Source organism: Chrysochloris asiatica, unplaced genomic scaffold, assembly GCF_000296735.1.
Source record: "Chrysochloris asiatica unplaced genomic scaffold, ChrAsi1.0 scaffold00035, whole genome shotgun sequence".
Taxonomy (NCBI): Eukaryota; Metazoa; Chordata; class Mammalia; order Afrosoricida; family Chrysochloridae; genus Chrysochloris; species Chrysochloris asiatica.
Window position 1 is genome coordinate 7,682,474 of NW_006408553.1, and position 25,864 is coordinate 7,708,337.

General features: G+C 48.6%; 2 protein-coding genes across 4 annotated transcripts; both read left to right on the plus strand.

The window, feature by feature from the left end:
• The first annotated feature begins 4,155 nt into the window (after nt 1–4,155).
• Nucleotides 4,156–13,918, plus strand: LOC102827741 (ankyrin-1-like). 3 transcript variants are annotated; one of them, XM_006859930.1, is made up of 4 exons: nt 4,179–4,397; nt 4,958–5,041; nt 6,119–6,259; nt 13,892–13,918. In XM_006859930.1, the coding sequence occupies exons 1-4, from the start codon at nt 4,179–4,181 to the stop codon at nt 13,916–13,918; spliced, it is 471 nt and encodes a 156-aa protein (XP_006859992.1). The 3 variants fall into 3 exon arrangements, with proteins under 3 accessions (XP_006859994.1, XP_006859992.1, XP_006859993.1); XM_006859931.1 differs by lacking the exon at nt 13,892–13,918 and adding an exon at nt 6,504–6,602 and having other exon boundaries at nt 6,119–6,184; XM_006859932.1 differs by lacking the exon at nt 6,119–6,259 and having other exon boundaries at nt 4,156–4,397.
• Nucleotides 13,919–19,494: 5,576 nt separating this feature from the next.
• Nucleotides 19,495–25,657, plus strand: NKX6-3 (NK6 homeobox 3). Its single transcript, XM_006859933.1, has 3 exons — nt 19,495–19,876; nt 22,450–22,619; nt 25,424–25,657. Exons 1-3 carry the CDS (start codon nt 19,495–19,497, stop codon nt 25,655–25,657), a joined length of 786 nt encoding a protein of 261 aa, XP_006859995.1.
• Nucleotides 25,658–25,864: the final 207 nt, after the last annotated feature.

The following is a 25,864-nucleotide window of genomic DNA, read 5'->3' on the forward strand; positions in this document are numbered from 1 at the left end:
TAGAATAATGTACCAACTTCCCATAAGCACTAATTGTTCAATGTAGACCACCTCAGTCCCCCTCTCTCCCTCCATGTTATTTCAAAGCAAATCCTAGACATCTTATTAATGTACGTATTTTTCATTTATGTGTTTAAAATTTTTTTTCATTGCTGTTTGACCCGTAGGTATTTTTAATACATATATAACGTGTTCGATGTCTCCTTCAGTATCATGTTAAAATCTGTCCCTGCGGCTCAGTGCTCACCTCTTCCTGCGCTTCTAATTGCTCTCCTCCTTTCTCCTTTTCTTTCCCTGCCCCTCTCTCCTATGTGAGCCTGACCCTTCATTCTAGCTGAGCACCTTTGAGGAGTCCAGTTTACTCTAAAATGGCCCTGGGCTGCTGGCTGTGAAGAACTGCCAGGAATTACATAGAGTTTTATTTAGAATGCCTCCCTGCCAAGTATGTGCACTCAGATAGGACTGGAAGCATGTCCATTTTTAACCTCTGCCCATCCCTTACATTCTTCTCTGTCAGGCTACTCTTTAGTGCCTTATTCCTGTCCTGCTGCTCCCAGTTACTGAGTGTTTCCCAGAGCAAAGGTGATCTTTTGTGGGTCTGCTTTCCTGAATCCCTGGGGAAAGCTAAAGCAGGAAATGCTTCCCACTGTCCCTCTGCAAGCAACCCTTGGTGACAAGAGAACAGGGGAGCAGAGGCAGAAAGCAGGACCATCTAAGGAAATTGTGCAGAGAAACCTAGATTATATGTCCCAGTCCCCTCATTTATATAGGAGGAAACAGGTCCAGAGATGCCAAAGTCACACAGTGAACCTATGTCAAGGGCAGGAAAGTCTATATCTCGTAGTTCCCAGTCTGACATTCTTGCTGCCAGAGTAAGTGTGGAAGGCCACCACACCTCGCCTTAAAATGGAGAATGCTTTCCTGGCCTAGGTTCAGAATGAACAGCATGGACACGGCTGTTGTTAGCTATCATTTGACTGGGGTATGCGGATGTCAGTGAGGTATATCTAAGGGAATGTTTATAAAACATCCGTAAACGAATACTCCTTCTCCTCACTAATCAACTATTTTGTTATCCAACATTTCACATTTATGACCAGAGGGGAAAAATATATCGTCCAATTATTCTGTACAGTAACGATGTACATCTGGCAGTAACAAATGCCAGTGTGGGATGCAAGAGGAGTGCCGTCGGTGATGTTAAGGTTATGTGTCAATGTGGTTGGGCCATGATTCTCAGTGGGTTGTCAGTCCTATAACTATGTAATTTAGCAATTATCTGGGGCACAGTGGGTTAAATGTTGGGCTACTAACCCAAAATGGAGATGTTTGAATCTATTAGTTACTCCATGGGAGAGAAATGAGGTCGTTTATTTCCATAAAGATCTACAGCCTCGGAAACCCTATGGGCAGTTCTACTGGATTCTATAGGCCTGCCATGAGTCAGAATTGCCTTGACAGCAGTGGGTTTGGTTTCTTGTTGTATTTTGTGTTAGTCGTCCTCCATGTTGTGATCTGATGTGGTCATCCTCCATTTTTCACATAACAACCTGGTCTTTGGAACCTAATCATGTTGATAAAGTAAGGAGAGGATATATTTCTGCTGACTCACTGAAAACAGTGCAGTTCTGACAGAGAGACACAGATGCCATGTAATTTGTGGCTTGGGAGTATTAGACCAAAAAGCATATTAAGTCATAATATAAATTGAAAACTGATTTGACATTTATTCAATCTACAATTTGCAAGTCAGACAGCACTTCTGACTAGAAAGTCACAGGGTTCCAAAGAAAAAAGGCTTTCCAAAGGTTCTTACACCACACCTTATTGACATTGCCATGGAAAAAGACTGGGGAACAGTGTTTACATAATAATAATTCATTTACCCTAAAACACAAAAGAACTCAATGATAAGGGGAGAAGGAGCCCTGGTGGTACAGTGATTAAGCACTTGGCTGCTAACCAAGAAGTCAGCAGTTCGAACCCACCAGCTGCTCCTTGGGAAAACGAACCTTGGAAGCCCTATGGAACAGTTCTGCTCTGTCCTACAAGGTCACTGTGACTCAGAATCCACTGGATGACAATAGGTCAGATAAGGCAAAACAGCTCCCACTAAGCTATTACTAGGCTATTGTTTGACTTAGAACTCAAGTTTAGGACAATTAGGAGATCAGTCTGCTCACGACTCAAGGTTCAAAAAGGTCAACTTTGGGTAATGGCCTGAGTGGGTCACTCCAACTTCATGGATCCCAGGAATCTGGCTTCCAGAAGAGTGTTTCTAAGAAGGCAAACCTGGAATGACTAGCTCAGCTGATTCTCTGAAGATCTGGAAGAAATATTAGAAGTTGGTCGTTTCTTGACTTCCCAGTCACCAGCTCCTTTATATATGTTATGGACTTTTGTTTCCCTGGGTGCTTTCTTGTTGACATGTAGTGATAAGAGTTTGAAACATGACTATACTCTTTCATTTAAGCAAGCTAACAGACTTCACTGTGCCTCAGTTTCTTTTGGGTAAAAATATTTAGAATTCACCTGGTAGGATTATTATAAGGTTTAAATGAGTTATCTTGTGAAAAGCCCACTGAACAGTGTTTGCAGAGTTGAATGCACCATTGTGTGTTTGTTATAATTATTTATAGTTAAAAAAAAAAAAAAAAAAAACAGTTGCCATCAAGTTAACTCTGGGTCATGGCATGTGTTCACAGTAGAACTGCTTCAGAAGGTTTTCATGGTTGTGACGTTTCTGAAGTAGATCGCCAGGTCTCTGATGTAGCCGAGTACTTAACCATCGGTGCTACCCAGGGATTACATTATTCACGTTTGTTGTTTAGGGCTGTCAAGTCAATTCTGGCTCATAGTGACCCTTTATAGGGGTTCCAAGGAGTGGCTAGTGGCTTTGAACCGCCAATGTTGTGGCTCGTGGTCCAATGCTGATCCTACAGCACAGCAGTCCTCATAAACCATGTGATCCTCAGAGCAATCTTATAAAGTAGTAGGGAGAGCTCGATACTCTCTTTGTACGACTAAGGAAACGGAGGCACAGAAAAGGTACACAGTTTTACTAAGATGTCACAGTAAGTGGCAGGTCAGTGTGCTCTGTCCCAGATCTTTGTTCTTCCCACTGTGATGAGCTACTAATCAAAGAGGACAACCTGATCCAGAAGCTGAAATTTCTGCCAGTCCCAACTACTACTGCTACTACTGCATTTATGAATCAGCTCTGTAAAAGCAAGTTAATAGGCATGGTTCCTGCTCGGTGGGTGTTGCTAATCTAGCATGGGAAGAGCCTTTAAGGACAGGCCTTAAATGGGCATACCAGTTACATGCCCAACGTCAATCAGGGTTTCTGTGCCCCGTAAAGGAAGAGACCAAGGGCATGTGGGGCTAACAGGAAGTTGTGCCTCCAGAACTCCCCAGTGGGCTTCCAGGTAGCCCCACCATCTGTGCTAGATCCCTGCTGTGCTCATTGGACTCACTCTTGGGGCTATTTTTTAACTGCAGCTTTAACTCTTTAGGACATTAACTGGTCCCATCTCTAGAGGGGGCGGTGGTGAGCATCATTCTGATCACAGCAAGAGCAGGCAAAAAAAAACAAGCAAACAAACAGAAAAGCATGCAAGTAACCATATTCTTGGAACTCTTTTTCCTCTTAACAATGGGTGGGAACATTTCCCTAGGAGGAATCCCCTCCCTCCCTGGCAGTACTGCCCTCTAGCTCCCCATAAGAACAGGCAGGAAAGGCAAGACACACGAGACCCCCTTCAAGCTCTGCCGGATAAGGTGGGCATCATTCGCACAGTGACTTTGACATGTGCTCTCAGTGCAGAGGACAAACGCACCTGCCGGCTTCCTTCTCGCCCAGTTGGACAGCTCCAGCAGTTGGATTTTGGAGCTAAAATTATAGAAGCCAGACGTCACTTGGGTGTGAGGGCAGAGCCTGGAGCTGCTCTGCAAGGAGGGCACTCAGATCCAGCTATTCTAGTCTTAGGGCCTCTGGTTCTCCTGTCCCTGGAGAAAGAGTGAGAGACAGAAACAGGGAGAGAGAGACAGAGAATATGGATGGGGCCACTGGGGAGCTCAGGAGTCCAAGAGGAGAATGAGAAGGTGCGCTTCAGCAGCAGCTGGGCCCCTGGTTCCACCAGCTACCGGAGGGCCAGGCTGCTGAAGAGGAGGTGAGGATGTGGACTTTCATCATCCAGCTCCTGGTCACGCTAGTGCTCCTGAGCTTTTTCCTGGTCAGCTGTCAGAACGTGATGCACATTGTCAAGGGCTCCCTGTGCTTTGTGCTGAAGCACATCCACCAGGAGCTGGACAAGGAGCTGGGGGAGAGCGAGGGTCTGAGTGATGATGAAGAGACCATCTCCACCAGGGTGGTCCGGCGTCGGGTCTTCTTGAAGGTAAATGCCAGGCAGGCAGGACTGGGCTGGAGGTGGGAACCACCAGGGCCATGGCAAAGGAAGAGTTCTGGGCTGGGCTTTGGGGAGAGTGGGGTAAAGTGCTAGACTCCAAGTCAGGACACATACTGGAAAAGAAGAGCAGAAAGACTTCAGCAGATCAGGCTCTGTGGAGACCCCACACATACACAGCAATGTGTGAGGACAGAGAATGGCAGCTCTGGGCATTAGGAGGCCTATTCTCAACCTGAAGTGTTGGGATGGCAGACCAGTCACATTCAGGGAAACTGTAAACTTTGTAAACCTTGAATTGCTATAGAAATATAAATTAGGTGCCTCACTTTCAGGGCCTCCAAACTCTAGGCTCCATCCTGCCTTCAAGACTCCATTGCAGCCCCTCTGACACTCAGTGAGCCCATTGGTTTGGCTGTCCCTACTTGCTGAGTTGGAGTTTCCCAAGATGATGGGGATTTATTGCTGCTCCTGCTATTTTACTTCCACTCCCTCTTATTCCCAAACTACCACTTACCAACCTCAGATTTTCACCTTTTCTCTAATTCCAGGGGGATGAGCTTCAGAATATTCCAGGGGAGCAGGTGACGGAGGAACAATTCACGGATGAACAAGGAAACATTGTTACCAAGAAGGTGGGTATAGAGAGTCCCCAGGAACCGGGAGAGGCAGGTAGACCGGAAGATGATGGGCATACAGAGCTCACAACTGTTTGCTCCTGCCCCTACAGAGGGCATGTTGTTGTTGTTATTGTTGTTAGGTGTCATCGAGTCGGTACCAACGCATAGCGACCTTATGCACATAAGCATGGCTATTTCTGTCCCCTTTACTGCTCAGTAGGCACAATTCAGGTGCTGACATTCTGGTGTTCTGCAGTCCAGGCATGGTATTCCTCATAGCCTCTTTGCCAGATTCAGCCTGTTGAAATAGCCCCCATGGAACAGCCCAAAGACAGTCCCATGATGCTTATCCCAGAAAACAGAGCTTTACGAGAGCAGTATGGTCATGCTGACCTACCACGTATCTCCTAAAATTAAAAAGAGGTGAAAATCCACGGAATTGATAGCAGACATGATTTTGTCTATAGAGTGTGGGGTCATTCTGCCAGGTATGAGCAAGAGGAAAGACCTTGTGTGCGTGTCCACTGGGATACCATTGCCACTTCTTTAGAAGCAGACCCTCTGTGTTCGTGTTTCCTCCTGCACAGTGTGCTGTTTGCAAGCAGGGACCATGTCTTGTGTATGTTTCATCTCCCCCTCCTAAGACACTGGCAGAATACATGGTAGTTTGAATACTGGGATGAATGAATGAGGGAATGAATGGATTGACTCGCATTACTATTGATGACAAAGAAATGCTCACTGCCTTCAGGAGCTTACAGTCCTAAGGGGAAGATAGATACACAGCATACATAAGCTTTTATACATAGCACAGGGCAGAATGAAATAAGTGCTTTCGCCCAGAGATAGAAGTTACATACACATGTTCAAACCTTGATCCTTAAGCCTTTTAAGGCCTCTCTTCAAATCTATCTTCTCTGTCATTGTCCCTTGTGAGTTTTTTCATAATGTGATGAGGGGTTGGGAGTGGAGGTGGGAGTGGGCCAATCAAGGAAGGACCTCTCAGGACAAAGGCTGCCTTTCCCTTGAATCTCAAGGTGCTGTCTTGATTGTTTGACCAGCCCTTTTTACCTCCTTGTCTCTCTTTTCCAGATTGTTCGCAAAGTTGTTCGGCAGATAGACTCATCTGGTGCCGATGACACCCAGGTGCATGAGGAGGTGATTGTTGAGGGGCCCCTGCAGGATGCTAGTGAGCTGGAAGCTGATCTTGATTCATTTATGAGACATGCCAAGGTACTAACTACTGCAGTGGCACCAGCCTTCTGGAGTCTCTGGCTCTTCTGAGTGGTCCCAACACTGTCAACTTCAGCCAGACCTGCTCCAGCTCACTCTGGGTTTCCCCCTGCACTATGCACTCTCCATTCACCTCCTTTGGCTCCCCCTTGAGCCTCCAGAGCCCTTTTTCATTCTTTCACCTATGCTCCACCTATCTCTCTGTGTGATCTGTCCTGCCTTCTGTCTCTGCTACCATCTCCAGGTGGAGCTGAGAGGGAGTAGCCTACAGCCGGACCTGATAGAGGGCAGGAAAGGGGCTCAGATAGTGAAGAGAGCCAGCCTGAAAAGGGGAAAACAGTGATCCCCAAGCCTCTCTCCCAGGAAAAACCTCTTTAGAGGTAACACCGTCTTTCATCTTTCTCCACCTGCCCTGCATGGCTGGCTGCTCCTGGAAGGCTGCACACCTCCACCCACACCCACATCCTCTTCTCCCAGGAATTCATCCTCTCATCCCCTTTCACCCCTTCCACAGCTCCACTCCCTCAGGCCTGCATGATGTGGGATGGAAACAAGTCCTTACAGCTGGGTCAGGGGAGGAAGAGCACCTTCAGAGCATAGATTCTAATTCACCAACCTACTAACTGTAGCCCTGAGTAGCAAGTTCCTCATCAACAGTCAGTAATCTATTTGACCTACATCTCAGGAAGTACTTGGAAAACATACAGACTTGAGAAAATGCCATGATGAGCAAAAAAAAAAAAAAAAAAAAATGCCCATTATAAATCTAAGTTAGTAACATCTTTGAAAAGAAGCGATTGGGGCTTCAGAGATGAGGGGGACAGGTGCTGGAGAGGATAGTAAAAATCTGTGTAGCCTGGAGCCATGTAGGCCCCCAGAAAGAGCTCCAATGATGAAGATAGGCTTCCAGCTCTCAATTATTTCTTGTGTCTGTTGAACCTGAAACCTACAAGTCTGGATGAGCCCAAGACTTATATTCTCCTTGGTTCTCCTTCAAATATGTTTCTCCTTTGCTTTCTAGGAAAGCGCTAAATTCAACACCATTCTCCCCACAAGTCAGGAGGGTTGGGGTTTAGGAGGTGGTTAGCTGTCATGGGGCATGTGTGCCTAAGCATGGGGGCTTGTGCCGGAAGTGGAAGGTGTGTGGTGCTGGGCCATGAGGGGGCTTCGTGAAGACTCTGCACCCGGCGGATGGTCCTGCAAGCGCCCTGTGCAGTGCCAGGGACTTCATCGGCCAGCTCTGGTCTCTGTCCTCCCTGATGGATCCTGTACTGAGCTGCCCCGAGGCCCTTCATTGTGCCCAGCTCGGGGCAACTCAGTACAGGATGCATCGGGGTGGGAGTCAGCAGGAAGCGAGGAAGCACTGAGGGCCCAGCACAGCACTGGCCGGGCTGTTACCCTTTAAGCCCCCAGGGCCCAGCTCTGGGGCCAAGTCCACACAGACTTCGCCTTTCAGCAGGCCCGCTGCCTCCTGAGCCTCTAGAAGTGCTGACTCTGTCCTTCTGGTCATATCTCAGCACTTGGGCAGAAAGGGGACTGGCGGATCTAGTTATAGTATAAAATTAGACCTGACTCCTCAGCAGCTTAAGTAGGTCACCGGCTTAACCCTCACACTGCCAGGCTGTTGGTTCAGAAAGTTGTGGTGAGCTACTTTCTGGTGCTGGAGATAATGCAAAGGTGCATATAACTAGAGAAGGCAGAGGGTGCCTCATTTTTCTTATGGTAGCAGCCACAACAGCTCTGAAGTTCAGCTTCTATTGGGCTGAGATTCTGCTGATTTTCTTAAACTGGAGAGAGGCAATCAAGAAAATCCAGCCTACAGGGGTTAATTTGCTATAGACAATCTTCAAAGTGGCCAAAGTCCCCACCTGTCATACAGGGAACAGATGACACAAGCGTGGACATGAGGAACACTGAGCAGTCTGGCTCCAGGACAGTCCAGAGACCTCTCTCAATAGGCTAGCAAGGGGCAGTGGTGAAGGGGGCAAATGTGAGGCAGGGCTTCCACCTGTGTCCCTAAGGGTCCAGGGAGCTGCATAAAACCCTCTACCCTCCTAACAACAGCAAAGATTACCCCACTGCTATGGAGTCAACTCTGACTCATAATGACCCCATAGGGCAGAGTAGTAGAGCGACCGATGGGTTTGAACTGCCACCCTTGAGTTTAGTAGCCCCACAGTTAACCCATTACACCACCAGGGTTCCTTGTAACAAAGACTGAGGAATAGTTAACAAATAGCCTGAAGGCTGTCTGATCCTCAATAGCCACTTCCACCACTCCTAAGCAAGAATTGGTTTCAGAGAAAGCGAAAGCTGGGGCTTTGGAGTCTAGACTCAGGTCTGGCTCCCCCTGTTTCTAAGTTGAAAACAAACAAATAAACCAGTTGTCAGGGAATTGCTCCAACTCATGGTGCCTCCATGTGTGTCCGAGTAGAATTATGTACCCCAGGGTTTTCAGTGGCTGATTTTCAGAAGTAGATCGGCAGGCCTTTCATCTGAGGAGCTTCTAGTTAGATTCGAACCACAGTAACTTGGTGTGCACTGTGGGTTAATGTGCCAGACTGAAAAGCTGTTTGAACTGCAAGGTTGGAGGTTCAAGCTCACCAGCTGATCCTTGGAAACCCTACACAGGGTCGCTATGGGTCGGAACCAACTCGATGGCACTTCACAACAACAACACCTTGGTGGTGGTGGTGGTGATTATGTGCTGTGGAGTCAGTTCCAACTCATAGAGACCCTGCCTAGGGTTTCTGAGGCTGTAAATCTTTACCGGAACAGAAAGCCTCATCTTTCTTCTGTAGAATGCCTGGTAGTTTCAAACTGCTGATCTTGAGGTTAGCAGCCTAACTCGTAACCACTATGCTACCAGTGCTCCTTAGACAAAATTTTTAACTACCCTAACTTTAGTCTCCTTAAGGGCAGATGACAATAGTCCCTCCTGAAATGTGTGTTGCTCTTTTTTGAAAAAAAAAAAAAGATTTAAAAATAGTACCTGTAAGAGCTATGGATAAGAGTAAATACGAACATGTATATTCTGGCATTCAATCAATTGCAGATCTCATTTGTAATGTAACCCAAGACAAGTCAATTGATCTCTCAAAGGCTCCAGTTCCTTATTCACACAATAGCAATATGATGATGTTTCTCTTATAGGCTGGTTGTGGTGATCTGCGAGTTTATGTTCGGGAAGGGGCTTTATCAAGTATGAAGTTCTCATCCGCTGTTTCTCAAAGTGTCATCCACAAACCTCCTACATTAGTCATCCAGAAGTTGCATTAAAATGCAAATTCCTAGACTTTGTTCTGGACCCTTAAATTCTGCATTAAACACCTGAAGTGATTTTTATTCCTCCTGGAGGTTAATTTAGAATGGCTGGTTTTGTTCTCCTTCCCAAACTTGCTAGAAGTGATGTGGCACAGTTGTAGACTTTATGTAGAAAAAGTGAGTTGTAATGAATGAGGGTTATAGTTTGTGTGAAGATGAGAAAAACCCTCAAAGGGTGGAACATTCCAATGCAGGTTGGGGTGAGGATTGAATGGACTGAAACTGTCCATTCTGATGCCCCTGCCTCACTCCCAATGCTGGGAAGGATTTTGCACCTAAGACTTACTGTAGAGCAGGATGGTGTTTTCTGGTAATATTTTAAAGATGAAGGCTGGGGGCAAACAGTAGCAGGTGGTGGGTTTTGCTTTGTTCCTGAGTATTTAGGTCCAGGTATTAGCGTCTCAGTGCCAGGGTGCTGCAAACCGTTAAGGCACTGAGCACCTAACTAAAAGATTTGCAGTTCAAGTCCACCCAAAAGTGCCTTGAAAGAAACACCTGGTAATCCACTTCTGAAATACCAGTCAATGGAAACTCTATGGAATCTATTTCTACTCTGACACACATGGGGTTGGCATGAGTCAGAATCTACTTGAGAGCAACTGGTTTTATTTCATTATGGTCTCTGTCCTGCTGAAGGGGTAAAATGGGACAGCTGGAAGGGCTGGTAGCAAGGCAGACTGGTAGTGCCCTGGGTTACCAGGAGACTGACTCTCCACAGCCATACAGGATTCAAAGACAGTTGCCTTTTTATTTCTTCAGAAATCCTTTCCGTTTAGAAAACTGGGTTTGCAAAACCTGCATTAGCTCTAATAATAGGATGTTTTAATAAGTTTAAAAAGGGACAGGGAAGCAAGGTATTTTGATTTGCTGTTTTATTTAGTTCTGAGTTGCAATCCATCCTCACTTTCAGCTATTGCAAGTATATTAAAATCTGGGGTTTGGGAAAGAGGAGCTGCAAGCGTTGGGTGGTGACCAGATAGCAGAGAGGGAAAGAAACTGGCAGCACAGCCATCAGGAGTGGGCAGGGGCCGTTTTCTGAGTTTTTAAAGGGCAAGACCTTTCTCTGAGTGAAACCAAGAGAAGTGTTGGAATGGCAAAATGAGCCCAAGCCAGTTCTAACCCTACCCCAGCTACTACTTACATGTTCCAACTTGGACCTGCCACAACTCCTCTCTGAGACTCATTTACCCAATGATGAAATTGAGGGTCTGTGCTAAAACGGCCTCTTAAGGCTTGGGCTTTCTCCTCTGCTCAGTGCCTGGGCAGAAACATGAGTGGGAAATGCTAATTGGTCTTTCATAGGCTGCAAGTTTTATCATTGTCTCTCATGTAGGAGTGCTTAGCACTAGGATAAGGAACCCTGGTGGTGCCGTGGGTTAGGTGTTGGGCTGCTAACCAGAAAGTTGTTGGTTCAAACCCCCCAGTTACTCTAAAAGGGAAAGATGAGGCTATCTGCACCCATAAAGATTTACAGTCTTGGAAACCCTAAGGAACAATTCTGTTCTGTCTTATGTTGTTGTTAAGTGTTGTAGAGTCAGTTCTGACCCATAGTAACCTTGCATAGGGTTTCCGAGGAGCCGCTGGTGAGTTTGAACTGCCAACGTTTAGGTTCAAATGAGTTTGCAGTCCAGCACATTAGCTATGCCAGGACTCTGTCATATAGGATCCCTATAAGTCAGAATAGATTCAATAGCCGTTGGTTTGGGATTTGGGATTAGCACTAGGGTAAACACTGTGTTGTTGTTGTTAAGTGCTATTGAGTTGATCCTTCTGACTCACAGTAACCTTGTATAGGGTTTTCAAGGAGTGGTTAGTGGATTTGAACCTCTGACCTTGTGGTTAGCAGTCCTGTGCTTATCCTACAGTGCCATACCAGGGGAACACTAAAAGGAGTTTTGTTATGTGCTGTAAAGTCAATTCTGACTCATAACGACCCTGTATAGGATTTCCAAGGATCAGCTGGTGAGTTTGAACTGCCAACCTTGTGGTTAGCAGTTCAGTGCTGGTCCTACAGCGCCACACCAGGACTAATAATTGCCTCTACCAGTTTCTTTCCATTTGATCTCGACTCATGGTGAACCTCATGTGTGTCAGAATAGAACTGAACTCCACAGCATTTTCCATAGCTGATTTTTCTAAAGTGGATCACCCGGCCTTTCTTTTAAGGTGCCTTTGAGTGGACTCAGATCTTTAGGTTAGCAGCCATGTGCATTAACCGCGTGCACCACCCAGAGCTTCTAGCAGTTGCCCTCAAAGTTGTTCACAATTCATCCAGGGAAATAATGTAGACAAGAAGGAAAGACAGGCCACAACTGGAAGTATTTCCAGGGTCCCAGTCATGTGATTTACACTCATATGATGCTCAAACCACTTTGTATATTCTAAATCTTTTAATTAGCACAACAATCTAATGTTATCCTCATTTTACAGCTGAGGAAACTGAGTCACAGAGAGCCTAAGTAAGTTGACTAAAGTCACGCAACAGGTAATTGGCAGAACCAGGATTTGAATGTAGGCTGTCTGGCTCCAGGGTTCTTACTCGTATCTATCACAGTCTACTCTTTCTCTAAATAAAATGTAGAGACCAAAAGAGTTTCCAGAGTGCAGAAGGGAGAGACATGAGAGAGCTGGAGTTATCTGGAAGGCTTCTTGGATGAGGGGAACTGAATTTTGTTAAGGGTGCTGGGTAGAACTTGAGCTGAGAAAAGAGTGGATAGTATCCTTGCCAGGGGAGAAGCACAAGCAGAGACAGAGGCAGAGGGCATTGTGGTTCAGACTTGGCTTATAGAAATGCCCAGGTAGTTCAGGGGGAGCTCAAGTTCTACCTCTCAATATGGAAGAGTCCTGTCCTTAAGGGTAACAGTTCATTCAAAGGACAGCAGTAGAGGTACCTGATTTTTTAGCTTTTTAGTAGCATCTGGCAAGGAACTTAACACCACCCCTCTCTCATCCCTGGAGAATTTCATAGAGTGAGACCACTTGGTCACCTTCAGCATTCTCACCCCAGTCCCTGTTCCTGTGGACCCAAAACTGTGCTGCCTCAGAATAAGTTTCTGCCTTTGTGTGTCACTTTCTCTTTTGGTATTCAAGAATCCTCCTACTGCCTTTTTCCTGATGGGTCCCACGGTCCCTGCAGACAGAATCCTGAATGACTGGTCTTAAATACATGGAGTTTTCACACCAGGTTGGAGGATGAGGGACAAGGAGATTGCAGTGAGGGTGCCTTACTATGAATCCTAGGCTGCTGAATTGGCCCTTCACTCTGCAGGAGAAACTGCTGGTTTCAAACCTAAAGCACACAATATTTCAGGGAGGTTGCTCCTCTTTTTTAAAACTCTCTTTACACAGTACTGTCCATCCATGGGACACACAAGAGGAACCAGTGTCACTTGACAATAAAAGCTGTGAACCAGAGGAACTGTCATCCCTGAAGCTATGGGTTCCTAAGCCAGAGAGGACTCTTACCTGCTTTGTGTCTGGGTCCCATGGCTGGCACATTTGTTGTTGTTGTTGTTGTTGTTGTTAAGTGCCACCGAGTCAGTTCCAACCCTATGGGGTTTCCAAGGAGCAGTTGGTGAGCTTGAACCATCGACCTTGTGGTTCAAACTGACTTTGCAGTCCAGCTCATTAACCCACAGCACCACACCAGGACTTCAGACATCAATTCATGTTGGCTGAACTAAACTGAAATAGAGGACACCACCAACTAGCTTAGTCCCTTTTGTGGTTCAAGTCTTGGCTCATGAAAATGGTCTGCTCTCCTATGGTACAAAGACCTGCTCATGGGGGTGTCTTTCAGGTGACAGCCTAGGCCTGGGAGCTGCCTACCTGCTCCGTGAGGGCAAAAGCTCCTTTAACCCACACAGGAGGGTGCTCCCAGGAGTTCATTCATTCAGCAGCCTCTTCAGTGGGAGGTTGGGAAGCAGTGGATGGTAGTTCAGGAAAGGCAGAGTTTAAGAGCTCAATGCCTTTCATCTCATCATCTTGCTAGTTATCAGTACTGCTTGCCATTGAGTCGACTCCATGTGTGTCAGAATAGAACTGTGATCCACAAGGTTTTCAATGTTGATTTTTCAGACGTAGATAACCAGGCCTTTCTTCTGAGGAAACGTTGGGTGGGTGGAAATGGTCAAACTTTCAGTTAACCATTTGTACCACCCAGGGACTTCCCTACCTTGCGAGGGGTGGCTGCTTTTCCTGAATCAGATCCTGCCTGAGCAACTAGACACAAAACTTTGTAATTGGGTTTTTGTCAGGGATTTGCCACTTTATAACCTAAGTGACCCCTTGTCTCTTTCTGTCCCTCAGGATCACACCTCGACACCCAACCCCTGAACTCCACACACTCTGCCATGCACACAGGAGGAGAGCTGTACCGGAGGACGACTGAAGTGGTGCACATGTTCCTTTAGGTTCACGGCATGAGCTCAGTAAGAGACTTCCTTTAGTCTCCTATTCGCATGAATGACAGGCTGTAGAAGCATGACCTACAGTCCTCTCAATCCTGCCTCTAGTGACGGATCTCTGTCGGAATCAGGACAAAAGCAGCAAGAAGGGAGAGAGAGAGAAAAGAAAAAGAAAACAAGTGCAAAGAGAGAGCGAGAACGCAAATGTGAATAAGGGCTCTTTGTGGCTGGGGATGGTATTTCTTTTTAAATCATTTTCTTTTTAACCTCGAACAGGGTAGTTTTCTTCCAACCTCATCTGTAAGAAATCCATGTGGGTTTTCTGTAAAGGAAAAAAAAAAAGGAAACTGGACATGAAATTATTTCAGCACCTTAATCCCATGTCCTTATCTGGCAGCCTTCCCCATCCACTCACACATCTCCATTCCATTTGTGACTGTCCCCTTCCACTCCCCAGTGGGACCGCTCCTCCCAGAATGCGCTACATGACATTCAGGACTCACACACACATGTTCACCTCTCCCCTCCACTCAGTATACACACAGATTTTACTGTGATATCTGAAGCTGTATAGAATCTCCTGTGGATAAACTGGAATTTTTTTTACGTTGTCTCTCTCGCTCCCTCTCTCTTTCTCTCTCTCTGCCAGTTTCAGTATTAATCATCTTCCAATGGAAAATCATTACCTTTAGAGTGCATTCAGGGTTCCTTGTGCTCGGGACTTAAGAATCTGAGGCAAGGACCCCAAGGCTTAGCTGTAGAGTTCAAAGGGAGCCAGCACCCCATCTGAAAGGGTCTTCTCTCTCAGTTGGTGGAAGGCCGTGGCTGTCCCAGGATTGCACCAGCATGTTCAATAGAGAAGAGGTTTTCTATATCTTCAAGCACTTATATCATAGTCTGTGTTCAAAGTGTAAACTGTACAGTAATCAGCCTTGTGTATATGAAAAACAATAAATACTATGCAAACCAATAGAAACACTTTAGCAGTATGTACAAAGCACTAACAGCTCAGCTCCTGAGGACTTCTCCAGGCTGCAGGAGAAGGAGCTACAGCCTGTCCTTTCAGTGAAAGAAGAAAGAAGGGAGTAGGGTTAGTGAATGTATCTGCCAGTTCTTAGAAGTCAACGACAATCCTGAGGTCTCCTAGAGCAAGCTTGGTGCTCTAACTCCAGGTAGTTGGCAGGTTGGACGGGTCGTGAGTGCACAGCCTCAGTGCCCCACTCTGGCTGACCACGCCCCTCTCGCCCCACCTGGAGAGGCAGAGTGAGGGGACCACTCCTGACCATATCCCCAGGGAAAGGAGAGCAGGAGAAGAAGAGAGCTACTGATGACCAACATGCCCGGAGTTAGGAAGGAGACCCTCCTAGGCCAGGCTCCAGGTCCGGGCAGAAAGGAGCTCGCCTTGGTGCCATCAGGGAAGAGCCTTAAAGTTACACTAGCGCCTCTGGCCAAGGAAGGCCCAAATCAGCACAATGCGCCCCCGCTCTCTGCGGCGGCGCCCTCTAGGGCCAGGAGAGTGACTGTGGCAGGCTCTTCTCGCTTTCAAAAGAGCTGCTGTTTCTGAATGTCCTGTCACCTTCCTTCTCTGCCGGTCGTCTGAGGTGTCCTCGAGATAACATTTAAACCTTCCAAGTAGCACAGAGTTCCCTCAGTGTCAGAGGCCCCAAGGCCGTGGTGCCAGTGACCACACCCAAAGATTTCCCTGTGGAGCGGGGACAGCCGGCCCTTCCGCCGCAGGCCCCTAGCCCGCCAGTCCCGTCCCCTCGGTGCCCTCCCCAGGCCGAGTGAGGACGGCACCTGGGGGCTGCGGAGCCGCCGGCCGCCCTGCCCGGGCCGCCCAGATACGGCACGGTCTGCGCCTTGAGCCCGCCAGAATCCAGCGCCCCCGACCAATGTGTTTTCGTGTGTTCCCGGCGGGTTTTGCTTTTGCTTTCTTAAAGGAGTTGGGAGGGGAGAAGACGTTCAAATGTGTGGCCAGCATTCTCCCTGAAGACTGTCAGAAGAGACCTAGTCTCTGGGTCTCCTCCTCTGAGGCTGTACACGTCAGAGTGCTTCTTTCCAAGTGGGCGCTGTCGCCCTTGCAGAGAGGCTCGATCTGGGTCGGCTGTGGCGTGGCGCGAGGGAAGAGAGGGCCTGCTTGTCCCCAAAGCACCCTCTCCCCGGCTGTGCCCCTCGCCTGGGGGACGACGCCACCCACAATGCTGCGGGCTCGGGAGTCGATCGGGTCTCCGCTGTCGCCCCGCCACCCGACTGGCTCCCGAGCCCTGCGTCCCTTTCCGGGCGGCGGCGGGCTAGGGCAGGCGGCGCGTGGGGCTGAGTTGGGTGAAGGCCCAAGGAAGCCAGGAGCAGGGCTCGCCTCTCCCGCCTCAATTCTGTACTCCCTCTCCCGGGTCGCTGCTGCAGCCGAACCCAGTAGCCCCTCTTAGCACCCCGCGTGGGTCCCGCGGCTCAGGCTGTGCTTTGGCACCTTCCGCTCTGTCTGGCATGGCTGCTTGGCCCGCCGGCCCCAGGCCCTCGGCGGCATGGCTGCACGCTCCAGTTGCTAGTAGGAGCTGTTAGGGGAGGAGTTTGGGGTCTCCACCTGATGCCTAGAGAATGCTGCAGTCTGCACATTAGACGCTTTTTAGAAGTTTTGAAATTACCTTGATTTTTTAAAAAATGTTATGAAAATGAACCTTTTCTTGACTCTCCCACATGCTCTGTTACGGGGAGAGAACTCCCCACCACCCCCACTCTGATGTATAGACCATTTTCCCTACACCAGCTGAACAAATGTCAAAATTAATAAAGAAATTGACTCATGGCAGAAGGCTCCATCTCTCCTTCCTGGCTGTTCTTTGGGGGTGTTGAGCACTCCCTGAAACAATGTCTGGCCACTGAACTCAATGCCAGTCACTAATTCAAGAAAGTGCCCTACTATGGGGAGGAATTTGAGTTCTTGGATGGTGTGAATGGTTGTGTTGAAAGGTTAGTACCTCAGAAAACAGGTCTGGTGATTGGCTTCCAAAAGTTCACAGTCTTGAGAAGCCTACAGAGCAGTTCTACCCTGCACACATGGGATCCCCACAAATTGGAATCAACACACCAGTAACTAACAACAACATGGAAAGAAGAGGGTTCTGTTCATAACTAGCAGTGACACTTTGTGCAAAGCTAACTCACCTTGGTTTCCCCAGCTGGCAAATGAGGGAAAGGAGTGAACAGTTGCTTAAAATATCTTCCAGTTTGGTTATCCTGGGATTCGCAAACATGAATGCCTGTCTTAGGCTTGGGATAAAGAATCAAATTGTTTGCTGAAACTTTTTTTTCCTCATAAATGCCCATCTTAGGAGGTGTCCAAATCAAAGCCACAGGGTCCTAGGAGCACTCATAATGCCCACCCCTCTCCAAATTTCTCTCAGAGTCTGAGAGGCCACCCAGACCAGTGGGCCAATCATAGCTGTATCTATGTACATAGCATCACCGAAAGGATTTTTTTAAAGCAAAGATTTACAATCTGAATTGCCTGGAGTGCTTGGCTGGTGGGGGAAGAGGGGGACCACATGAGGAACGAGAATTAAATTTTTCAGAGTTGTGATATGCTATCTGGTAGCAATGCCAAGTCAGATATATAAGAACCTTTTTGTTGTTGCTGTTTTTCTACAAAAAAAAAAAATTCCACGGCCTTTGAGAGGTCTTCTTACAATTTTCCTTGAATCAACCTAAGCCATTTATACCACGGGGGGAGGGGGTGGTTTACAGATGAAAGCAGAATGGGAAAGTCAGGCTATGTGAGGGGGGACCCTCTCCCCACTGTAAACCACAGGGAAGCCCAGTGATGAAGGGTGTCTCTTGTCTCCCCCATCATAGCGCAGACCACAGTTAGTAAGGGAGCCAGCCTGACCAGGAAGAACTCTGAAGCTGCCAGTGAAGAGAAACAGAAATTCATCTGTCTGACAAAACTATTTTCCTGCCACTTTGCCTGTTCAGACCAGTGACATGCAGGTTTCCAGTTTTAGCAACCAACTCCAAGAAAGAATGCTGCCCAGATGTGTACAGAAACAACCTAAGTAACTAGAGTGCCAACTCTGATTCGTCTATACCTCAGTTTCCCTGTTTATACAGTGGAAAATTGCCCCCAGGTAGAGAGGCTTGTGTGTTGTCAAATTCATTAGGGGAAAGGAAAAGAACACATATGTGTGCTCTGTGATTTGTCCTGTCTAATCCCTCAAATCCATCAAAATATTTACTAAGCATCCATTAAATGCCCAACACTGGGATTCTTGGCTGAATCATCTGCCATCCAGCATCCAAGATTTCAAACTCAGGCACTAAAGCAGAAAGAATGGGGCACTTGCTGCAGCAAAGGCACAAATGATTCCTCTGTGGTGCCAAGGAGGAGGAGATGATTCTGACAGAGGGAATCAGAGAAGGCCCCCAGGGGTAGAGGCAGGAGCATGTGCACAGCCTCAGTGGGCAGGAAGGTGCACACGACTCGCCATGTTCAGAGTTCCTTCCTCCCTGGCCCCTGTGACAATCTTCCATCCTCAGGCTTTCAAGACAATCACAGGAATAGGCAGCCCCCACCCCCACTCCCAGCAGAAAGCAGGTGTTATCCAACCTTCCCACTTACCCCATCCCAGCGTCCCAGCATAGCACATCCAGGCATCCCTGCCAGGCATCCACACATAAAAGAGTCTGAACACCTCAGAAGGTCATTTACCTCTAAGGTTGGCCTCCTCTCCCTCAGGGCAGCAGCTGCAGGAACTCTGAGCTTCGAGAAACCTCCCAAACACCCACCTTTATCTAGATGTTGGTCTTGGGGGAACCAGGAGCAATGCACCCTCTGGTGATAAACTCTTTTCAGAGCTTATTTCTTTCTCTCTCTCTGTCTCTCTCTCTGTGTCTTTCTCTCTGTCTCTCTCTCTCTCTCTCTCTCTCTCTCTCTCTCTCTCTCTCTCTCTCTCTCACACACACACACACACACACACACACACATGAACTGGCTGATTTTACAGTCAATCTTTCAAAGTACAATTTGTCTAGGAAAGACCAATGTGAGGCCCGTGTGGGCTCCGACCAATGGCGGTGCAGCTCTCTCAGCTCAGCCAGTCTTGGGCCTGTATTCTAATGGACCATATCTTTATCAGGGAAATGTTGGTTCTCTGAACTTAAAACTTCTCATGGAGGGTCCCCAGACTCAGAGTCAGAGGAGGGGTCTGAGCTGAGGAGTGGGGAGCCACCCTTCTCCAGGCCAGGGCAGGGATAGCTGAAGCAGGATTGGTGAGGCCTCTCACCTGTCCTTGTGAGCACCTCCCTTCTGAGCAGCTGACGTGGGTGCCCAATCCCTGGGCAAAGACCGGGCCGGATGCTTCAGGTGGGAGGGTGGTCAGGGGCTCTGGGACCCATTTTGACCCTCTAAACATACCATGGGATTCTGGGCCACAGTGTGGGTTCTCAGGATTTAGGGGCCTGAATTTGGGCAGCCAGGGCCCTGCTGCCTTCTTTCTCCCTGTCTTGGGGATCATGGAGTCCAACCTGCAGGGGACATTCCTGTTGAACAACACATCGCTGGCTCAGTTCTCAGAGATGAAGTCTCCCATGTGCCAGTATTCGGTGCAGAACTCCTTCTACAAGCTCAGTCCTCCAGGCCTGGGCCCCCAGCTGGCTGCTGGGACACCTCACGGGATCACGGACATCTTGAGCAGGCCAGTGGCCACGCCAAACAGCAGCCTCCTCTCCAGCTACCCCCATGTGACAGGCTTTGGTGGACTTGGCTCCCAAGGGGTCTACTATGGCCCCCAGGTAGGGAATTTTTCCAAGGCTGGGAATGAGTACCCCACCCGGACCCGGAACTGCTGGGCGGACACCGGCCAGGACTGGCGAGGCGGACGACAGTGCAGCAACAGTGAGTACAGGGAAACCTTGGCTCCCACCCCACCCAGGCACCATGCAGTCTTGCGGGAGGAAAAGCGGGTGAGAGGGGACTCTTTCAGGGCAGTCTGCTCTGGCCACCCACCTCAGTCGCCATTAGACAGTCCAACTCAGGCACCCGGATCCACTTCTTTAGCTTAGTGCTAAACTGACTTCCTGCCCACTCCCATCCCAGCTTTGCTTGTCCTGATTCCTAGCCCCACCCCTTTCCAACTCCTGTCCTAGGGCACCTGGAAGACTCCAGGTCTGGTAAAAACTACACAGCCTATACCCTATGTAGGGTTCCAGCTGGTAGCTCTCCTTGCTTTTCCCACCATTTTCTTCACCTCAACCACCATCCAGTCCTCAGAATACAGGCAAATGCTATCCCCCAACCAAGAGAATTTGCCACTGGATTGCCTTCCCAAAGAGCCTACCCATGCCCTGACATCCTACAGAGATGAAGAATGCTCCCTGACCCCATCCTAACTCCAGCTGCAAGTGAGGGGGCCATTTCCCACTTCCTCCCCAGGCCTCACATCAACAGTAGCAACAACAACCCACCCAGCCCCCAGAGGCTGAACCCAGCTGCTGGTTATGGGGATAGGCATTCTCTACAGCCTACTACTCATCCTCAGGCCACATTGTAGCGAGCTGGTCCAGGGACAGGAGAAAGATGCAGAGCACATATAGCCAGATGGTAGGAGCCATCTGTGAGGCCCTGACACCCTGCCCAGGTCAGGTAAGGGGTAGGGGTGGAGGGACCCACTCCTGCTGATAGTCTGATCGCTGGGCTCCCCTGCAGTAGGGACTTGGGGCAGCCAAGGAAACCCTCAAAAGCACACCTACCTCCTCCTCTGCTTTTACTGCTCCTGACAGGCATTTTGCCAACAAATCAGTCCATCCTTCATGAGACAGGGAATGTCTGACGTGGGGCCACCGCCACAAACCTCTAGGACACATACCAAGGGGCAGCAGCCCTTAACCTCCCTGTAAAAATGTCTGACTCCTGTACTCAACACCATTCATAAATTCTAGTATGGCACTATAGGATCAGCACTTGACTGCTAACCACAAGGTTGGTGGTTCAAACCCACCAGCCACTCCTCAGAAACCCCATACAGGATCACTATGAGTCAGAACTGACTCCACAGCACTTAACAACAAAACAGTACCAACATGGAGGTGGGGGGAAAAGGAGTCTTGCTGGTACAGAGGTTCAAAGTACTCAGCTGCTAACCCAAAGGTCAGTAGTTTGAACCTCCGCGCCAGTCTGTGGGAGAAATATGTGTCAGTCTGCTTCTAGAAAGATTGTTGCTGTTGTTGTTATGTGCCGTGGAGTCGGTTCCAACTCACAGCGACCCTGTGCAGGGTTTCCATGGCTGTAAATCTTTACAGGAACAGAAAGCCTCGTCTTTCTCCCACGGAACAGCTGGTAGTTTCGAACTGCCAACCCAGAGGCTAGCAGCCCAATTCGTAACCACTACACTACCAGAGCTCCTTGGAAACCCTATGGGGCAGTTCTACTCTCTCCCGTAGGGGTCCTCTGAGTGAGAATTGGCTTCATGGCTTTGGGATGAGAGTTAAATGCGGAGGATGCAGACTTCAATTTTATAACCCCTGTTTCAGGGTGCTTTCTGATATGCCTCAAGCTCTCAGTCTTTTTCTCTCTCACCTTCATCTTCCCTCCCTCCACCCCAACACATACAACACAGACACACTTTCTCCTCCCCCATACTCGATAGTGGTGGGGGGGTGAACCTAGTGCTAATCCCAAATGCACATACACACACAGGGAAATATTTAAGAAAGTTAATGTCTGGATTAAGGTAAAGGAAGAGAAGACTGAGGCGGATGGTCTCTCAGGAGGTCTCCTCACCTTCTGCGCTTCAGTTCCCTCACCTATAACAGGACACACTGGGATGTGCCTTGAACAAGGTCTAACCCATGAGACCTGACACATGGGATTTCTGCTTCCTCTGAGTCCCCTGCTGTGTCCTCTTGAGTCCTCTGTGGGGTCAGGCTCTCCTGTATGGTCGCAGCCTCCTGGTGACATGGGAGAGCAGCAACTTGGGGCTAGAAGTTCACCCCTCCCTGCTTTTCCAGGAGACCTGGGAAGTTGGGACCTGAGAGTAAGGAAGTGAAAAGGAATTCATAGACCCCTAGGGTCCTGCTTGTGAGTGGGAGGTGACAATCCCTATCCTGGTCATCTAAAGGGAAGTCCCTGGGACAGAGACAAAACTTGGAAAGGGGAGCTACAACCGTAACTACAGAAACCACAAGCTGGAGAAGCACAAGACCTCTGGAGGATTCCAAGCCCCTCTATCCCTAGTAACTATAACCGGGACCAACAGGACCCTTCCTGATGTTCCTTCCTACTCAGACATGGCGGAGGTCACAGTCACTGTTACCAAAGGCCAGGAATGCCACAGTGCCCCAGGCAGCCTCATTGGCCTCTCTGTAGGATGGAGTGTCCTGTGGGAGAGACAAATCAGGGCTGGAACTTGGCAGGTGTGGCCCCTGGTCCGTCCCTCACCCTGCTCACCCATACCTCCTTCCTCCCGCCAGCACCAGACCCCCTGAGTGACAGCATCCACAAGAAAAAGCATACCCGGCCCACCTTCACAGGACACCAGATATTTGCTCTGGAGAAAACCTTTGAGCAAACCAAGTACTTGGCTGGTCCTGAGAGGGCACGGCTGGCATACTCTCTGGGGATGACCGAGTCCCAGGTGAAGGTGAGTCTGTGTGTGGGGAACCGGGATGCCGCTGCATAAAAGACAGTCACACAGCTCCTGGGAGAAAGGCTGTCTCAGTCTTGGAGGCATTGCATTTCCATCTAACTATCCTATTGTTATTAGGTGTGCCATCAAGTCAATTTTTGGCTCATAGCATTCTAGTGTCGTGGAGTAGAACTGTCTAATAGTATTTTCTAGGCTGGAATCTTTATGGGAGCAGATTGCTAAATTTTCTCCCATAGAGTCACTGGTGGATTTCCACCACCAACCTTTCTACTATCAGCCGAGTGCTGAACCACTGCACCACCACGCCTCCTTCCTAACTGGCTTAAAGATTGTAATTAACAGTAACAAAATACTGAGCCCCATTCTGAGAACCTCATACGTAGTACCACATTTAATCCTTGCAGCAAACTTGAGGTGTTTGTTGTTGTTGTTGTTGTTATGTGCTGTGGAGTCGGTTGCGACACTATACAGGGTTTCCGAGGCTGTAAATCTTTATGGGAGCAGGAAGCCTCATCTTTCTCCCGTGGAACAGCTGGTAGTTTTGAACAGTTGTCCCTGAGGTTTGCAGCCCGATTTGTAACCACTACGCTACCAGAGGTGTTTAGTGTTATCCATTTTACAACTGAGGAAACAATCCAAATTAAGCCTCTTGCTCAAGATCACCTAGCTGGTAAGTGACAGAGATGGGACTCAGACCCAGATCTGCAGGATTCTAAGTCTCATGCTTTCCCTGTGTGCATTGCCTCTGTCAGAAATTCCAAGAGCTGATGGCAGCCGCTGGGCTGGGTTATGAGTCTGGAGACCGGCTCAAATCTGTTCCTTAGCTACCCTTAGCTTGTTCTTATTGTTATCAGCTGCCTTCTAGTCAACCCTAACTCATGGTAATCCCATGCACAAAGAGATTGGAACTTTGTGACCCAGAGGTTTTCACTGGCTAGTTTTTGCTTTTGTTTTTGAGGGGATAGCCAGGCCTTTCTTCCTAGTCTGTCTTAGCCTGGAAACTGCTGAAATCTGTTCAGCCTCATAGCAGCATGCACACTTCCAGTGACAGATGCACTTTATGTACATTGACCAGAAATAGAACCAGGGCCTCCCACATGGGAGATGAGAATTCTATCACTGAAACACCAATGCCTTCCTATCCTTAGCTTACAATTTTTTAAATGAAGATAACACTTCTTGCTATCCATCATCATACAAGTGAAGACAGATGGGAGCCTCAGGCAAGTGTTGTTGTGAAGTAGATTCAAACTCATAGTGTTTTCCAAGGAGCGGTTGATGGATTTGAACCGCCAACCTTGTGGTTAGCAGTTCAGTATTTATCCTACAGCACCACACCAGGATTCCAGGTAAAGGTTGTTGTTGTTAGGTGCTGTCAAGTCAGTTCCACTCACAGCAACCTTATGCACACACACACACAAAATCAAAACACTGCCAGGTCCCGCGCCAACCTGACAATTGTTGCTACATGCTACACTTGAACCCATTGCTGCTGCCCCTGTGTCCATCCATCTTGGGGGTCTTCCTCTTTTTTCACTGACCCTCCACTTTACATAGCATGATGTCCTTCTCCAGGGACTGGTCCCTCCCGTTAATACGTCCAAAGCATGAGAGACGAAGTCTGGCCATCCTGCCTTCTAAGCAGGATTCTGGGTATACATCTTCCAACACAGATTTGTTTGTTCTTTTGGCAGTCCGTAGCACGTTTCATATTCTTCTCCAACACCATAACTCAAATGCATCAAATTTTCCTATAGTCTTCCTTATTCACTGTCCAATTTTCACATACATATGAAGCTGTTGAAAATACCAGGCAAGGGTTAGGGAGGCTAACCTCATGCTCTCACACTGCATACCACAGGAACTGAAAGCAGCTTCACCCACTCCTAATACTCCCTGGGAACAACTTTCCAACCTTGAAGCCAGAAGTGTCTGGAGAAACTTTGGGTGGGGAACACCAAAGGATAAAGCTTTGACCTAGGCCAGAACTGCCCTATTGTATGAAATAGCAACAGATTTAAGATTTAAGAGAAGTGCCCGATCCCAGGTGTGGGATCTGCTTATGGCTCTGACATCTGTAGTGGGCCTCTACTAGTAACTCTTCTGGAGTAAGAGCTGATGAATTAAATGGAAGGAAATGATGTGAATCCCCTTACATGTTCTAAGTGTTCTTGCACACTTTCCAACTATCTCAAGAAATGGGCATTTGGTGTTTTTATCTTTAGGAGGGAAATCATTCCTGAGTGTCTGTGAACTAGAAGAAGTGACTCTTTGAGCATGTACTGATGTGCCCTAATCTGGACTAGACCTTTCTGCCCTGCGGAGACCCACTATCTCCTATCCGTGTGCCCCAGATTGGGAGGGGAAAGGAGGGATACCACGCTGAAAGGGCTGCTGTACTCACAATACTAATTTTCGTTTTATTGCCCCTCTTTCTCCCAATGAGGTGAAATTACAGTCTACTATTTATCTATTTGTTTTAGTATGCTGTCGTAGTTAAGTGCTGTCGAGTTGCTTCTGACTGTATAGGGGTTCCGAGGCTGTAAATGTTCTCGGAGCGGTTGGTGGGCTCAAACCGCCAACCTTGTGGTTCGAAGTCCAGAACTTAACCTACGGCGCCACCGCGCTCCCATTGTTTTAGTGTAAATTCCCTTCTTTCACGTTTTTGTACGTGCCATCGAGAGGAGTCTCCTGCTACACAAGGGGCCCTGCGTGTGCTGGGATTCCCCAGGCTCTATGGGCCATTGGATCCCAGGCTCTATGGGCCATTGGATCCTCAGAGTCTTTCCTCATCCCAGGTGTGGTTCCAGAACCGAAGGACCAAGTGGCGGAAGAAGAGTGCCCTGGAACCTTCGTCCTCCACGCCCCGGGCGCCGGGCAGTGCGGGCGGGGAGCGCGCGGCCTCCGAGACCGAGGACGACGAGTACAACAAGCCGCTGGACCCCGACTCAGACGACGAGAAGATCCGACTGCTGCTCCGCAAGCACCGCGCCGCCTTCTCCGTGCTCAGCCTGGGCGCGCACAGCGTCTGACTGCCCGGCCGTCCGCCCCGCAGGCCCGCTCCCTCTCCCGCAGCTGGCCGCCGGGTCCCCAGTCCCGTCTTCCCCATCTCTGCGAAGTCCTAACAGCGGCCCTATGAGACCAGGGACGCTACCTTCCCCACGCTGCTGTGGGAGTAGGGGGCTGAGTCCAGCAAACCCGGCCAAGTGGGGGTGAGGTGGGTGGGGAAGAGGAAGTGG

Excerpts from the sequence above, each read along its gene's own strand:
- LOC102827741 (XM_006859930.1), top strand. The coding sequence starts at position 4,179 with ATGTGGACTTTCATCATCCAGCTCCTGGTCACGCTAGTGCTCCTGAGC. Across the intron at positions 4,398-4,957 it reads GGCGTCGGGTCTTCTTGAAG|GGGGATGAGCTTCAGAATAT; the intron begins GTAAATGCCAGG and ends CTCTAATTCCAG. Across the intron at positions 6,260-13,891 it reads CATTTATGAGACATGCCAAG|GATCACACCTCGACACCCAA; the intron begins GTACTAACTACT and ends TCTGTCCCTCAG.
- NKX6-3 (XM_006859933.1), top strand. The coding sequence starts at position 19,495 with ATGGAGTCCAACCTGCAGGGGACATTCCTGTTGAACAACACATCGCTG. Across the intron at positions 19,877-22,449 it reads CGGACGACAGTGCAGCAACA|CACCAGACCCCCTGAGTGAC; the intron begins GTGAGTACAGGG and ends TCCTCCCGCCAG. Across the intron at positions 22,620-25,423 it reads TGACCGAGTCCCAGGTGAAG|GTGTGGTTCCAGAACCGAAG; the intron begins GTGAGTCTGTGT and ends TCCTCATCCCAG.